The sequence below is a fragment of the Rhea americana genome, unplaced genomic scaffold (assembly GCF_003343005.1).
Source record: "Rhea americana isolate MKP2758 unplaced genomic scaffold, rheAme1 scaffold_62, whole genome shotgun sequence".
NCBI classification, from domain to species: Eukaryota; Metazoa; Chordata; class Aves; order Rheiformes; family Rheidae; genus Rhea; species Rhea americana.
This window is the reverse complement of record NW_028186779.1, coordinates 2,706,286-2,724,103: the sequence shown is the minus strand read 5'-3', so window position 1 is coordinate 2,724,103 and position 17,818 is coordinate 2,706,286. Positions and strand designations below refer to the sequence as shown.

Below are 17,818 nucleotides of genomic sequence, written 5' to 3'. Positions count from 1 at the left end.
TTACTCTTTGGGGAATATTGTCTTTGGCAGTGGGAAAGCTAGAAAATTATTTCATCCATCTCAAGATTCACTTACTACAGAAGTCTTCCAGTTCAGTACTGACCTTTCAACTGTAGGCAAACAGCAGATTTATAGTTATCCCACTACAGACCCACTGTAGTAGAGATGTCCTTTTGTGATTGATGATGTCCTAATAATAGCAGATGTGTTTGGAAAATGGATTCAGTGACCCATACCACCAGCTCCCAGACTGTACTGAAATTAGCCAATCTAAGAGCAAGCGAGTCCAAGTTAGCAAATAGATTTACTTTTCACTGTTACTCCTAAATAGAGCTTTGGTTTACCTATGGGCAGATCCATAATCTCCAAGTGCCCTAATGCTCCTATGCCTAGAAGCTCTACACATGGACGACTTTGTGCTTACAACCTGAAATATCACTCTCCTTGTTTCTGCCTCAAGTTTGCATGCATACATTCCCCCAAAACTTATTGAAACATTATTTACAAATAAAAATAGATCATCTTAAAAGCAAATCAGCTGAGGTGGTGATTACATGTTTCAAAGTGCTCAGGGACAATACTCATTTTAGGTGTCCTCATTCTTATCTTCCCCTGTATCATTCGTTCTGGTTGCCTGGGCCATGGCTTACCTTTTGGTTCAGCTCTTTGTGGGGTCATGCTGCAAACCAGGTCATGAAATTGATCCAGATGAACAGTGTTTTCAGATTTTTTCCTTTTGAAATGGGGCAGGTATGAGCGAGAGAGGGGAGAGGTTTCAAGACTTCTTATCTGTAAACCATGGACTGTATGCCCTTCACCTCACTAGATCCACGCTTCTCAATAGCTAAGGTGTGCCTCACAGCTGAACTGCTACAAATAGGCAGCCAGACACAAGGAGGACTCTGGCATGGCACAAGTAATTCATAACTGGTTGAAGGAGGTGCTCTTTGGCCTTAGCTTGCAGTAAATAAAAATAAATAGCTCAATAACATACGCTCACAAAGCATGTGTAATAAATTTCAGTTCTGGTTATTAAAAAAAACTTGCTTAGTACTTTGATTATGTATTAGAGTGTTTACACAGAAACACCTGCAGTCTTAAAATGTTCTTTTGTAGATGGTGATTTTTGGCACAAATTCCACTGTTTCCATTAATCTTGCTCTGTCTTTTACAAAGTGACTGAAGTAACCACCGATGTAGCTGAGATGGCTGTTTTAGGTGATCCAAGCTTTCTTGCAGTGTTGCAAGTTACAGCCAGACACCAGAATCTCAATTTTCTACAAGCAGACTTTGTCAGTCACCAGAATAATAGGATAGTAATAACCTCTGACTGACTTTTGGCAGTATTCCAGAGGAGCCTTTACAAAAAAATGTTGCCAAGGTAGAAATCGGAAGTAGTGCTGAGAGCCTGATCAGTCATGTCTAGCAGCTGGCCTGCCAGCTCAGAGCTAGGACATGCTATGATGCCACTGTTCCWGTTCTTTAGGTAAAGTGAGTGCTATAGGGTTTCGATGATGAGTTCATCACTGTTAATCAGAGTCAAAAGCATTTGAATAATCATTTATGGGCAAGATGATACCATTATGTTTGGGTGCTTACTAAAGCAGAGTTTTGGAGATAATACAGTTTTATGCTCTCCTATAGGTGACAATAGAAAAGCTCCCACTAATTTCACTTGGAGGGAATTGTCAGCAGTTCAGTTGTACTTCCACACAGCTCTTTTCTCCAAGGCAATTAGAATTATTAGAAATTCGTTAAAAAAAAAATCCAGAATCTGGCCAATTATATTTAGATCAATAATCATTGCTATGGCAGAGGATGTTAGATTTCCAGAGGTGTACTGTCCTTACCATAAGCAAGCCTTGTTTAGAGTCTTTAGATGCAAATATGACATGAATAAACAAAATTCCTGCATTCCACAAGCCTGATGCTGCAGCATTACATGATTTCTATAGAGTGCTTTCACTTGCCTGCTTTGAGGCCAGGTTCTTTTTATTTTGTAGGCCTATGCCTTGGTGTCAAGGACTGCTTTTGTCCCGAGAAAGAGCTAGAGAGTCCCACAAGTCAATCAGGTGCTGACAACAATACACTATCATGGCCCAGCCACCAACTTCATATGCTGTGCTCTTCCTTTATTACAGCAGTTCAGCTTCGTCTCCCTGCCCACTGATGTCCTGGAAATAGAAGTAAAGGACAAATTTGCAAAGAGCCGACCGATCATCAAGCGCTTCCTCGGAAAACTTTCCATGCCGGTTCAGCGCCTCTTGGAGAGACATGCTATAGGGTAAATTCCCTACTCATGCTACCTTGTGTTGTTTATGCAGTACACTGCCATTTTGAAAAAGCAATTGAAATCTTTAGTGGTATATCATTATAGTGATATTATGGTGTTGTTGAGCAGGAATTATTAAAACTGATGGTGGTCTCATGAATGATGTTGGTGATCTTAATTAGAATTTATAGGACTATGGGCCAGCCAATGAATTCACTCTGTAAGAATATCCATTGTGTTTTGAAACACGAGAGCTGGCAATTAAGAAAGAAATTGTTTTGTTTGTATCATGGCCGCGAATCTGGAGAGTGCAATATTTTCAATTTGAATATTGTTCTAATACTATCAACAGGCTGCTTTCATGTTTCAGGGAATTACCTATGAGTTAAAGTCATGCCAGATCTGGTCCTCCTCTGTTACTGTAATTGCTGGACAATGAAAATACTATAAATATATATATGTCACATATGTAACTAAATCTTTCTGACCCTTCGCTCTGCCAGGGAATAACCAGTTCACTTTAGCTCAGCTGCCATGCCCTGCTTCCCCTTTGTATGAATGTCCTAGAAAGGTGTGTGTTGCCAAATTGGCACAAATCAATTTGAGAATGACAGGTAGTGTGTAGACAAAGCCAAAAAGGTGGCTTCAAACTCTAAGGTTTAGACTTTGACAAGCAGAGGGGGAAGGAGCCAGCTACTGAGGAGAGCATGGGCAATGCAGATCCCAAGAAAGCATTTCTGAAAATTGAATCTCAATTCAGCAGAGCAGCAGGAAGCTGAGCTTCTTGGAAGTGTTTTTTAACAGCTGGTTCAGAAACTGGCTGTGATTTTGACAGCTGAATCTAACAGAAGGGACTAAACTATCTCCCTGTTTCTCAAGTAGGGGAAACAGAGTGGCTCTTCAGAAAGCAGATGGAAAAGAACAGCTTGGGCAAGGTAGAGCCCCATAAGTGGCATCATTGACTTCCCTCAACATAAGGGAATCTCTTCTGATTATATCTTCCTATTTTACTTGCTTGTTGTAAACACTGTCTTTCTAAGGACATTGCTGAGAGTGGTGCCTCCAGCTTGCACCTGGATCTGGCTTAATTTTAATACCTTAGTGGCTTTTAAATAGCAGGGAAGTTCAATGAAGAGCATACACACGTTCTGAAAGATAATGCACAAATCTTGAGATTGTCTCATTTATGTGAAACTATCCTAGCAAATACAATGAACTCAACTGAAAGTGAACTATATTTCTTCAAAAGTTGTATAAATATTACTATTTAGTGAACCCTCTACACTCAAAAAAATGCTTTACAAACATTGATTCAGCCTCGTTTTGGGCAGCTGGGAAGTTAATCTCTTCTATAGTTTCATTCTGTTCTGAGGGGTGGATGAAGTGTGGCAAAGGGAGGGACCTGCACAAGGACAGAATGGAGTCATTGATCAACCTTGTCAGGAAGGTGTTCTCCCGATATTTCAGCTTCATAGAGGTAAGAGGGGTAGAAAAATTGAAGAGTAGTCATTCAAGCAGTTTGAACAGAGAAGATGGTAAGTGGGAACTAGCCTGTACAGGCTTTTGAAAGCAAGAACAGGAAAGCTTGAATTTTATACAAAAGGTGAAAGGAAAGAAATACAGAAATGCAGGGTTCTGCAGAGGGGTAGATATGGTCAGATCAGCAGGAAAGTAAAGTCTTCTTACAGTAGCTGCAGTGGGACTTGTTTGCTTCCCATATTGATATTTTCATACCCATACTGCAGAAGTTCCATTCCCGTTTTCCCTCTATATATACATATGTGCGTGTGTATCACAAAAGCCTGTCTTATTCACTGACTCAGCTGTTCCATTGTAATTGAAGACATTGTCCTCTCCTTCTCTGCCATTCGTTCTCTTGTATGCAAGTCAACATGCCCTCATGGCTGGTTTGAATAGCCTTTGAAAATCATTATGTATTTTTGTATGATTCAGCAGCTTTATCTATGCACAGTAGACACTGGGTAAGTTATAGTCTGTTGTGACAAGATTTGTTTTCTTTCAGGGACAGGGTGGTAAGCTACACTCTGGGTCGCAGGCTTCCTACAGATCATGTCAGCGGTCAGCTGCAGTTCCGATTTGAGATAACTTCTTCCATCCATCCAGGTAATTCTCAGTTTTAACCTGTTACTTATCTAGATCTGGGGTTTGCTTTGCATTCCTTTTTCCATGTAAATCTGAATTCATTCCTGACTGCTCTGGGACTTTAGGCACAGTCATGACCAAAGAAAAGCATATAAAACGCCCTACCACAGGAGGCATCGTGAGTCACAATTTCTCCCCTGATTTGCTTAGGTCTCAGAGTTACAGATGTCTCGTATCACCTGGTTCTTGGCTGCTTCAGATGTTCTGCCAAGTAAGTTAAAGTGAAGAAGGTAGAAGGCTAAGATCCCATCTGCTTCTCTATCATTTTTCCCAAGCAAGTACTGAAAGGACTATTACTAGCAGAGTCATCTGCATCTAAGCACTCTGTAGAATAAAAATAGAGAATGTAATAGGAGGGATGATTGCAAATATTCTCATTTTGATTACTTTTACTGAAAAAGAGAAAAAAAATAAAAGAAAAGTACTTCTTCCCTCCTTCCCATCCCTTTAGGTTTGATTTGGTTTGGTTTTGATTTACATTCTCCTGCAGTCATTAGGAAGTCACTCTCATGATGTCAGTCTGAACTTTAGGTTTTCATATAAAAATCTCAGTATCATTGCCTGGGGACCTTTTGCCTCTCTGTGGTAGTGACCTCTCAGGGGCACTTTGGAAATCAACAGTTTTCTTAGTAGTTGGAAAATATGATCTGTCCCTTGCTGGGAAACCATGTCTCCTCCTTTGACTGTTTGATGAGTGGCATGAAGGAGCTTAGGTTGTCTGTCATCTGGAAGGAGGTGGGACAGATGAGGGTCATGTCAGAGGATATTTTGGAAGTTTTCACCTTTCAAAGGTGTGAAAAGTTTTTTGTTGTTGTTTTGTTTTTTTAAAAAAGTTTTTTGTTGTAGAATCCTGGTAGCTTCAGTATCGCAGGATTAATGTCATTAAAACTTTGTGGAGGATTGTCTTGTTCTTCCTATCATGTCCTTTCCCATGCCAGTTGACTCAGAAGAGTTTCAGAAAGGTGTTACCTTCAGGTCATGTTGCAAGGAGGACGGGGTGATGCATGCAGACGACCACCAGGAATTAAACCCTGTTTTAGTTAAATCCATTGTAAAAAGACTACCTAGCCAAAAAGCAGCATGTCTAGATAGTTGCTTAGTTGCCCAGTCTTTCACACTGTAATTTATGCTTTTAATTTCCTCAGATTGCTGTGGAGGCCTGTGCCCCCACAAATACGCCCCTGATTCAGTCCACAGTTCACGTTAAAGGAGTAAATAATTTCTTTTCTTGTCTCACACAGATGATGAAGAGGTCTCCATTAGTGCAGATCTTGAGCCAGCAGAACTCCAGGAAAGCCCTGTGAACAACCCCACAGAGGAAAGCCTCGGTGAGCCTCCATGCATCAACACAGTGACCTCAGAAAGTACAGCTCCAGAACAGCTAAATGGATACAGTGTGAACAATACCGATAGCCCAGGGGCTGTCAAACCATCTGGGGAAGGCAACCAGAACAGCTTAAATGAAGAGCTAGCAGGAGATGGGGAGGTTGATGCGGTGCCAGTTCCTGAGCCCTTGGAATCCAACCCAGGAGAAGTGCTGCCTTCTTTGAGTGCTACGGACCTCACGGAGCAACTGGCTCTGCTGGCTTGCATGTCTCCTCCTGAGACTGAAGTTAGGGAAAATAATAAAGTCAATTTTGGTTCTCAGGGAGATGGTGGAGTCTTGACCAGCATAGAAACATTAGATATTGATGAGGTGAGTGCAGATGTATATACTGGCAAGGATCTAGAGAAGAGTCAGGAAGAAGAAGGGGCTTCAGCCCAGGAGGACGAAGACAACAAGCTACAACTAAGGACCACAGCAAAGAGGAAAAACAGGCCTTGCTCCCTGCCTGTGTCCGAACTTGAAACAGTCATAGCTTCAGCTTGCGGTGAGCCAGAGACCCCTCGCACACACTACATACGGATCCACAACCTGCTCCACAGCTTGCCCTCAGCACAGATGGTCAGTGATGGGGAAGAAGAACAAGATGGCGGTAATAGTGGGGAAAATGATGAGGAGTCTACGGTCAAGGAGGCGTTGGAGAAGGAGACAGTCAGTGAGAGTGAGACAGTGGCAGCAGAGCCTCCTCTGGAGAGTGAGGCTGAAGAGAACTTCAGCCAGGGCACGGTGCCTCCCGGGACTTCGGTCGAGCAACTCTCTAACTTAAATGAAGGGTTGTTGGATGGAGAATACCCCAGAACAGGGAGCGAAAGCGAGTCAAGCTCCAGGCCTAATGGGGACAACGAATGTGAGGCGTGCGACACCTCTTGCTACAGCCCCTCTTGCTACAGCACCTCCTGCTATAGCACCTCATGTTACAGCACCTCTTGCTACAGCACCTCCTGTTATGACAGTAACAATCGCTTCTCCAGTCATACGCGCTTCTCCTCTGTCGACAGTGCAAAGATTTCTGAAAGCACGGTCTTTTCCTCACAGGATGATGAGGAAGAGGAGAACAGTGCTTTTGAGTCAGTGCCAGATTCAGTACAGAGCCCTGAGCTGGACAGGGAGCAAGTGGATGGCTCCTCCCAGTGGCCAGATGAACTAGTAGCTCATGGTGGGAATCCACAAACAACCACAGAGGGTCTAGACACTCCAATAGCAGGTCCAAGCAGCAGAAGAGAAGGTTAGATCCTGAGAATCAATGCACTGAGCAGCCCTAATTATCTGGATGTCATAGAAGGCATCAGATAATTGAGGTTTCAGACAGCTCATGGTTTATTTCCTATGAATTTGGGGGCTGTGAGCTGGACCACATATCAGGGAGGGTTGGATAACTGACCTTGTCCTTAAAAATCCCAGCAAAACCAAATAAATTGGATGGGGAACTGTATATACAGTTTTCTGCAGATACACATGCATCATTATAAAATTGACATAAATTCCAGTAATTATGTGACAGATCAGCATTCTCACATCCACCAACCCATTCCTTATTTCCTGGGATTGTCCCATTTCACATATCCAATGTACTGCCATGTCTCTGATAGTCAGTGAGAGGACTGACTTGTGCTTCTGATGGGGCAGACCTGCTGATACATTCTAGTTAAAGATCTGAGCCAGGGTGTATATGTGATTGGTAGCTGTACACAGCCATAAGCATGGAAAAATACGTATGTTTTCTAGTTAGGAAGGAAACCAGTTGCCTCTTACAAACCCTGTTTTCTCCCTTTTTTCTCCAATTCCTGAATAGTAAACAAATCTACTTCAGATCTCACAAACTACAGGACACCTTAGCAGAGATTTTTTTTTTCTCAGATGCTTGGCAAATGTAACTATATCAAATGAAGTTCTCATCTCCTTCACTTTCTCTAGAGATGTAAGATGTTTGAGATTACCATTGTTTGTCTTTGTAGTTTAAGTACTGTTTTTTCCCCAAACCCTTCAAACCCTTACGTTAAATTCCTCCTTTTAGTAACTCATGTTACATAGTGGAGTTACATGAGGGTCAGATTTGGTCACTCATCTCTTCTTCAGCTTGTTTACTGTTTTTTTCAGGCTGAAGAAGTAAAGGCCTCAGCTACAGCTAAGGAGTGTGCAGCAAAGTCAAGAGGTAGTCTTTACATTCCCAAATCCTGAACCATCTGTTGCCTGACAGAGTGACATCAAATTAAAATGTCTCCAAGAGGATAACATATTTGGGGATCACTGGAAGCCCCAATCAAAGCAACTTTCCACCTTTTACTCCTCCATTCCCACTTCATTTCCCCTCACCTTCCACTGCTACAGGCCCTACTCTGGCAGAAACAGAAAGGTTGTAGGGTATCCTAAGGACTTTCTAGATGGCAATGCCTAGACAATTGTTTGCTCTGCAGAGAAGAATTGATCCCAAAGAATCAAGTTCTCAGAACTGCGCAGAGGCAGAGAAACCCACTGTGAGATGGGCCTTCTTTCTTGCAGTGCAAGTTCTTTGTGTGTGGACAGCATTTCTTTGCATGTATGCCTATGGAGAGCACAAGTGTGTGTATGCGTGAGACTGTGTTTACAGATTTAATGGTTATCTTGGGATGTGTGTGAGAGGGATTCGGAGGGAGGGTATGTTCTGCCTATGAATTTTGTGCAGCTCCAGGTTTTGTCCATTGAGCCCATATAAAGGGGCTGCAATGTTTGCAGTGGCTTTGCTTTGATTAGCCAAGAGAGAATATGTCAGAAGGGCAGCACAGCYGCTTAGTACTCTTGATATTAGCTGGATGCTTTCGTAAATGTTCACATTGTTTCGTGGTTTGGTGGCTATTACAAATGCAGTAGATGTGGTCACCTCCATCCACTCCAGGTGACTGATACTACCATGCTTCCACTGGCTTGGCGTAACTATCTTGACTAGGGGAGAGTCAATTATGGTGAGGTAAGTAAAGAAACATAGATAGATGATGTAGTAGTTGATGCCACAACACCTGTAGTAAAAGCACAATTTTTAAGGATATCAAAGACGGGCTTTTAGCATTAAGTAGTAACATATGTAATTCTGCTGTCTGTTCAAAACATGCAGCACATATGATTGTGAGCTATGTCTGTACACAAGTAGTTTAATGAAGACATTTAAGAGGCCAAATGGTATCATCAGAACACCTAGAAGAGAGAGTATTTTTATGTAAGTGATTTTTCTCATTTCTAGATAGTGTGAGTTTTTTTTTACAATTGTACTCAAAATTGGCTTCTGCCCTCTGGCTATTGCAGAGAAACAGATACACATTTTAGGTAACTGTTTATTTTACATTTGATAGCTAGATATTATTTTTTATAGAATGCTTATTCTTAGGATGTTAAGATCCTGATATTAAAGATAGCTAAACTAGCCAGCAGATAGTGAGTTTGGCTCAGCTGAATAGTCTGCTCTGAATTTTGAAGTATCTTTGTGTAATCTTCTGGTGATACCAGAAGCAATAAACATTTTTTCACTAACCCACATCTTCACTAACCCACAGTAGCCCTGATTTCTAAGGTTTTTAAAAAGACCAGGAAGAGGTCTGAATTCTGAAACCTGTGGAGTTTTAACTTATAGGTTCCTCATTCTGATGGTTAATTCTAGGCTTAAGAATAGTTTTTCATCCTTACAATAAACTTCTTAGTTTCTTAAAAGATTCTATAAACATTGACTCTGAAGTTACCTGTTCCCATCAACAGATCAAATTGGAAATTTGCTTAGGTTCCATTATTTCATATTTGGATATACAAGCATATATACAATATTGATGTTTAAAAACTTCCTCTGCCCTGTCTGTTGTGTGTCTCCTTCCCTTCTTCTCTCTCACTTCTCTATCTCAGGTCTTCCCTCTTTACCTCAGGTCCTGACTCTGTCTTGCTATCTTTTATCCTCCTCTTCTACCACCTGTCTCCTACCTGTTTCTGGTCTTTCTCTCATTCTCCTTCCTCCCACTCAAGATGGACAGTTGAATTTTGAAAAATGACTATAGAAGGGGGTGATCTGCTCTGCAGGGACTGCAAAATCCTGCCACTTCAGTCCACATATACATTTGTTCATCTGTTTTAAAAGAAGACCTTTTCTGAAAAGCAGAGAAAGCTTCAAAGGCAACTTTTAGCCTCACATTCCTCTGATGGAGTGAAATAAAAATTGGAATGGATTTTGCACGTTCTTGCCTAGTTTCTGCAGAAGCTTGAAGTTGGTTGTACTTAAACAGTACTTCTCAGAGATCAAGCCTGATTCTTCTCTCGCTTACACTTGTGTGTCTGGAGTAAATGAGTCCAGAATCTGGCCCATAGTAGTTTAGTGTTGACTAAAACCCAAGACCAGATCCTTGACTCCATTATTTTAATGATTCTTTGGCATATGAGTGATTATTAAAAGACTGCCTGGAATTAGGAATAACCAGAGCTGCTAGTACAGCACTAGGCTAACCTTTTTTAAAAATAAATCACTTGTTTTACAGTAGCACATTTTTTAAACCACATTGTAAAAACAGTGAATGACTGTGAATGTCTTGAATATCTTGTCCGTAGGTGATTGCCCTTTACTCCATAATTCTCAGCCAGTCAGCCAGCTTCCTTCTCTGAGGCCTGACCATCATCACTACCCAACTATCGATGAGCCTCTTCCACCAAGTAAGCTCTAGTTTTTTAATTTATTATGTTTCTCAACCTTTCCTGTTAACTGAAATGGTGTAGAGGTCAGTATGTCTTCCTAAATGACCCCCACTTGTCCTGTATATTCCTTCTCCAGAACTCAGGCAATATGCCCTTTTGTTTCCCATATTTGACCCTGACTTCAAATGTTGTCATGTTATTTTGGACAAGCTCCACAATCTCCTTCTGCCTTGGTCCATTCTCCTTAGCCAACCTTGAAATGGAAATAATAATATTCTCTTGTCTCCAGTCACTGTTGTAAGACTGGTTTGAGTGGGTATCTGTAAGTGATCTGGAAGCCTTACAAAAAAGTCTGTGGGTGCTGTAATGGCAAAGTACTCTGTTTTTTCTGCAGTTTGTCTTCAGGTTTTTCCATCACCAATCTCAAAGCTGTTTTGGGATGGTGCTCTCTGTGGTCCTGTGAGCTCTACTTGCAGGTCCAACAGGATCCCTTTCACAGCCAGGATGCTGCTGGGTCGGATAGCAGGCCCAAATCTGAGCAAAGAAACCCAGACTCTTGGGAAAAGGTATCTCACATTCCAGGCACTGTCTTTGGATCTGATAATCAATGAATTTTATGTTCATTGTGGACTGCAATAGGGTCTGCAGTTGACAGGAATAAAAATGAAAACAAAGTGGTGGATCAGGAGGCTGATAGTATGGGATTTTTAGCACCATATCAATTCTATATCAATTGTTGAAGGTGTTTCTACTTGTCTCCATAGCCTTTCCTTTGTATAATCCTGGAGGATTACCCTGCTTTTTGCATTATCAGGAACTGCCCAGCAGAGTGCACTCTATGCCCTGCAACGTTCGGGATCCCCTTTCAACTTCAGCACATGATTTAACCACCTAAAATGTTCAGTGCCTCAGAAAAACAACCAGGCATATAAACAAAGCACCTTATTTTCTTCAAAGCCAAGTAGGGAACACACTTATTTTGCACATGCTGCCCTTGACAAATAATTCATGATTTACCAACCATGCTGTCAGTATTCCCTACGCTGGAAATAGTCTTGATGCTGGCATCAGCTAGTCAGTAGCAATGAATGATTCAAATGCCTTTAGCCCAATGAAGTCTTATTAGAGTCCCACCGTGGCTTGTCAGTGAATGATGAAATGGGAACAGCTACCTCTGTAACAGGCAAATATTTCTCTTCTTCCCAGTCTTACCTCAACATTTTGTGAATAGGGCACATTCCCAATTAGATAACTTAGTGACAGGACACTGACAGGTGACACGTTCAGGTTAAAAAAAAAAAAAAAAAAAAAAGCTGTGAATCCCATTTTCTACTGTTGCCAGTTTAATACATTTTGTCTCTTTCTGATTATCATCCTCAAAAACCAAGTATTTCTACCATTGATTTTTACAAAGGCTGTCATGATAGGGTATAAGGACATGAAATTGGAAGTACAACAATACAGCAGTAAAGTGATATGCCTCTGTATTTGATCATTTGCATATAACATTATACTTGCAATAAAGATTGAGACTATGGACTTAAATATATTAATTCTAATAGGAGTATAGAGTGCTAGGTTAACTTTTTGGAGAAAAAAAGTTGAATTAGATAATATCACTTAGTAAGACACTGCCTAAAACTGTCAATGAAATTTTAAAGTAATTTCAAAATGAAAAATACTGCCTCAATCTAGAAAATTTTCTTCTTCTAGCATTCAGTATCACCATCTCAGTGCCTTTAATGCCATTTAATACATAGATAAATAATTCTTGACTTGTGTGAAAGGAAAATACTATGTATTTTAAACCTGAGTTGCGTGATCAGCTGGCTTATGTCTCACATGCAGCATTAACTTCTTACAGTTGAAGATAATTTACCATAAGCTACACATTACCAATGTTAACTGGTTAAAACCAGTTAAAACCTCTCTCCTGGAGAATCCATTGGACAGTCTTTTCTTCTCTTTTGAATAAGCCTTCTGAATATCTTTGTTTCATCATAACTCCACAACAGTTGGTCCCAGGGAGGAAATTTAATTTCAGACAAGTTTATTTAGCGACATAAGGTAAAGCAGATTTATTATTTATGTAGGAATGCATAATGTATGTATAATGAACAGTCTGAAAGTTAAGGCACATTTGAGATTGATAGAAGATCTGCAGAGTTTGTATGGCCTCATGACAGCCTTAATAGTCACCTCTTATTATGCATGTATTTGCTAATACTGCTGGAAACCCTACAGAACTGAAGCCAAGAAAAATACATGTATCCAGTTCAGAGCTGCTTTATGCCGAAGGTGTGGCTGAGCTTGGAAAGGGAAAGCAAGCATGTTTATTTTGCCCCTCCAGGATTATGGGCCTACCAGAAAATATTGCGTCTTCTGGTATAAATAAGAGCAATTTCAGAGGCTGCTGTGAAATATGAATTGGTTGATAGAGGGGGATTGCTGGAGTACAGAACCCCATACTGTCTTGTCCCCACCCTGTGGTCCAGTGAGCTCCTACTGTGGAGGTTAGATGGAGGTTAGCTTGTGTTGTAGTCACAGTCTTATTTACCTGAAAAAAACAAAGTAACGAAAACTCAGAGATTTGGCTGCTTCCTGGATCACTTATGCCCCTGGAATAGCATGAAGGAACTTGAGCACAGCTCCGAATCAGAGTCCTGTCTGTCAGTTCACCTGTCAGCCTGTTCATCTCTCTGTGCAGGCGTCCATCCATCTGTCTGCAAATCCGGTATCGTATATAGCTTCAGTGACTTCAGTGACTTACTGTTTGTCTTGTGGGAAGACAGAAAGTACAACATAGTTAGGCATACATACACAGAAGTATCAGCACCTGCTACCTTCTGACAGCCTTCCCAAATGACCAAAGGAAGCTGATAACTATTCAGCTGATCAAAAGTGCAGTTGCAAGGAGCAGTACTCATGAATGACTGCAGTAGGTTCTGCAAAAGCCATGTGGCACATATTTCCTAATATTTTAGTATGATAACACGAGTGTTAGCCCACAGTTTCACATGTATATACATAAGCAATACCTCCAGCAGAGAGAGTATTCCAAAAATTGTAATGCAGCACCATCCGGACCTGCTGTTTTCACTGTGACCTCCGAGCTCCGAACAGGTTTATTGCGCCTAGCTCTCTAAGCCTTAAGCTTAGGAGCTCTGAGTTATGTTTAATTGGAGATACACCCATAAGCCATAGGGTTTGATTATGAGAAACATTCATTTGACTGTGTAATTGGGTAGTTTTATTCTTACTGAATGTCCATCAGCAGGCTGCAGACCATTATGACCAGTATTAATTGATGTCTTCTGTAGGTTGGCCGGAATGTGGGTCTAGTAATTGTATACAAGTCTCTAATTATCCACTGAGCTTTATTATTCTCAACTCGTTGCATGGTACTGCAATGTGGGGTGAGGCCAAGTATTTGGCCTTTGCCAGACAGCAGTAAGGAAAACGAAGATCATCTTAGTGATATTATGGTACAACATGTCACCTTTGATCTGGCCAAGATTATTTCTATATTGCTGATGTTGCAAATGATCCGTGGCTCCAGAAGGACCATTCTCCATCTGAGGTGGCACACCTGCTGCCAGTGATAGTATGCTTGGCAAGGTTCTGGCCTTCAGCCTGGCTTGCATATCAAAAGATGTCAGTCTGACTTCCTTCCATGTGCATCTGTTTTACTTGCTGTGCCCTTTTTCACTCTATTATGTTTCAGGCATCATTTTCACTAAGCCGTGTTCTTGTTCTTGAAACATGAAACATGAAAAATGTTATTGGGAAACCTAGTCCAGTGGGAGTAACAAGGTGCCCTCTCCTTAAGATTATATAGTGATGTTCACAATGAGGGAGAGACTGCGTGTGTGTGTGTGTGTGCATGTACACCTGTGGTAAGAGTGTATGTTTTGCACCTGTAAATACAGAGGTATTTACAGTCAGCTTTAAAGAAATAATGCACATCTATGTGGCTCCCTGCTGCTTTAGTCTTACAGAAAATTCCTCCAAGGACTCCCAAAGTCCGTGTTTTCAGATTCCTGGGATTAACATGCCAGGAACAACCAGCCATAGACTTAAGACAGCCTGTAGCTGAGTGGGACCAACGSAGGTGTGGGAACTGAATTCAAACAGGGCCAGTATTCAGGGGAGGCGAACTAGTAGTTGAGACTTAGTTTCCAGACACAGCAGGGAGAGGCACAACTTCAATCCTACTCTTAGAGGGTAGGGGATAAAAAGWATGAAATCCAGTTGATCCTAAATTTGGTCATAAAAAGCCATGGAAGAAGGAATAGGTTCATCCTCACCTATGCTAGAGAACAGGGAGTCATAGTAAGGGTATGGAGAGAGAGGGAGTGTGTGCCCCAAAGGTAATTACTGTATGTGCGTTTGTGTGTGAATGTGGGTGGTGGTTTGTATATAATATATGTAGCAAGTATATGTGCATATATTTGCATAGATATGTCATCAACTGGTGAATCATTTGGAAATAYGAAGTTAGCAAGTCAAATTTGTATCACTTCACACCATCCACTCCAAGCACTTCAACATATGGCTTAGTTTTCTAATTCAATTCTGAATTTCCTGTTACAAACACTTTTTATCAACATTTTCACTGCTTTTCATGCTTTTAATAATCATTTTCCACAAGCTGTCAGATTACAAGAACTTTTAATTTTCATTCATGGAACAACTTAGACTAACATTGACAGGAGACACTAATAATGAAAGGCTCAATACTGCAAACTCTCCATCTAGTTGGCATTCATCATAGCAATAGATTTCTGACACTAGTCTGTTTGTATTTATAGAGATTTCTAAATATATGCCGAACCAGGCTGTGATCAGCTTTAGGTGGGGAGCTTTTGATTACTGTATGCTAATTAATTCTTCTGAGCCACTTCATAAAAGAAAAGAGAAATGAAGCATGTTTATTCTGAAACGTGGCAAAAAAAACCCAAAACAAAAACAACAACAACAAAAAAAACATGGGATTTGAAACATTAGCTGAGATTTAATCTTTCTGTGCTGAGGGCCTATTCTGTATGGTTACCCAACCAACCAGTATAACTGATTGTAAAATATCCAGCCCTTTAAAAGTATAGCCACTGTGTCACTTGTTTTTCATAGTCTAAGGTAGTGAATTCTATAGGCTGCCTATGTGCTGTRAGTGAAGTAATATGTGCATGAATATACTGCATATACCTATATGTAGATGTGCATATAGTATATCTGTTTGAATATATACACATTGTAATATATATTACATACATATATACACATACGTAGTATTTATCTCATGTATGTATATCCACTATCTGTGTATATGTGTGTGTGTGTGTATATATACATCTCCAGCATTTAGGCTTTAGGGAAGGCATCATACTGACAGCATCTTCCCCTTTTTGTAACTGTAGATTGGGAAGCTCGGATAGACAGCCATGGCAGGGTGTTCTATGTCGATCACGTCAACCGAACCACAACGTGGCAGCGTCCCACAGCCGCAGCGACGCCAGATGGAATCCACAGGTCTGGTTCTGTTCAGCAAATGGAGCAGCTAAATCGACGGTGAGTGGTTGCATCCTGTGTTCCCTAGAGATTCATGTTCCGCCTTTTCCTCACAGCCCYGGTGGCTTTCTTCCTTCCCTATCGCATAGTATCTGCTCCCTAAGGATTTATCTTTCCTCCTTATCCAACCTACCTGTTCCTGTCCTGGCTGCTGATCACTCTCTACTTTGCTCCCTGCTGCAAAGTACCCAAACTTGCTCACGTGAGCAGGTTCATGGAGTGAGAGATGTTCCTAAGCATTTCAAATAGCAAGAAGAGGCTTTTGGAAAACCTTTTTGAAAAGATTTCCAGAAGAGAACGGATGAAGTTGTTTCTACTGTTCAGCTCTGAGAGTAGCATCCGTGGATCAGCCTCCAGCACCACAGTGTAGTATCTGCAGAGGTTTCTGAGCTGAATTGTTTTGAAATAATGTTGCCATATCAGTGTGACATTAACCAAGCAAATGTGGCCTGCTGCAAGGCTTGTCTCCTTTTCCAAGGCAGAGTACTGAACTAAGAGGACTGCCAACCTTCTAGACCTAGACAGACCTGCTTAGTGTTGCACTGGGCCCTGTAAATCCGTCAGTTTGTTCAGAGCTAGCTCAGATATCTCTAACATAGCATGCATTTTCCACTTAGTTTGAGTACTCCACACATATATTTGCTTATCATTTCCTACTTATGCTTGCTTTTCAGATTGGATTTAGGAGGAAAGAGAAAAAATAAACAGCTGGGCAAAAATCCTCCCTTTTACTTGAGAAAAGGGTTTGTTTTGTTTTGTTTTTATTCCCTGCATTACAGTAATGTAATGATATAGTTTATTTTCTAGACAAGCAAGACTGAAATTATATTCTAATCATAGTACGTAAAATGCCACAAAAGTTTTGAGGTTCTCTCTGTATTAAAAAAAAAAAAAAAAAAAAAAGGATCGGGAGCTAAGAGAAGGATACAGAGTTTCAAAGTATTCTTTCCGTAGTGCAGAATAGTTTGGGAGTAACTGCATCATTTGTAAGGAGAACAGAGTCCTAAATGACATTGGCTAGAAAATTCTGTAACTTTTTGAGAGCAAATGAGCCTTCTGGAAATGATTATTGTGCACAGTAAGTTGACACCATCAACACATTCTTGAGGAATTTCTTTCTTTTCTTTTTCTTCCAAATTCATTATTTTGGATGGTATTTCACACCATATATTATTTCTTGTAGAGGTGAAAGAACCTGTTCAGTCTTTGTTTCCATTGTAGCTTTTCTCAGATTGTGTCAAGCTGCCATGTTAACATTAAAGAAACAGAACTGGATATTTCTAGTAGGCTCTTTGAAGGGATTTACATGGTTCTTCTCTACCATTTATGGTTTGTCTTTAAGAAAGATTTGGATCATGTTAAAAGTCAGATGGTTTGATTGTAAGCAAGTTATCTGACACAGAAAGCTCTGTTCAGAATGTAATTGAGAGATTTTTTTTTTTTTTTTTTTTTTTTTCCATGCAAGCCCAACATAGCCAGTAGTAAATGTTTGTGAATGTCTGCATAGGAACTTACCATTCTGTTAGCTGACATGGGTTAATCAGTAATAGATTAATCCATAAACCAGCTATCTCAGATCTCAGCAGAAACTCCAGGGTAGKCATTGCCTTTGTAACCTCCTTGATTCAAACTTTATTCTTCCATATATTCATGTAGGCTGCCTAGCTTTCTTGGATATGACTTGTTTATCACTGATCTGGTTTGAGAATTAACCGTTGATGTGTTGTTCTTCTTTCTATCTCTTGATATTTTCAGTATTCAGATACCCAGTTACAGAGTGAGAAGCATAG

General features: G+C 40.6%; 1 protein-coding gene across 1 annotated transcript in view; it reads left to right on the top strand.

Annotated features, from left to right (window-relative positions):
* HECW1 (HECT, C2 and WW domain containing E3 ubiquitin protein ligase 1) overlaps positions 1–17,818 on the top strand; it is a 265,441-nt gene that overhangs the window by 185,710 nt on the left and 61,913 nt on the right. The window contains exons 7-11 of the mRNA XM_085320214.1: positions 2,142–2,284; positions 4,296–4,396; positions 5,677–7,044; positions 10,377–10,478; positions 15,878–16,028. Coding sequence (XP_085176340.1) covers positions 2,142–2,284; positions 4,296–4,396; positions 5,677–7,044; positions 10,377–10,478; positions 15,878–16,028 — 1,865 coding nt within the window. The remainder of the gene's footprint in view (positions 1–2,141; positions 2,285–4,295; positions 4,397–5,676; positions 7,045–10,376; positions 10,479–15,877; positions 16,029–17,818) is intronic.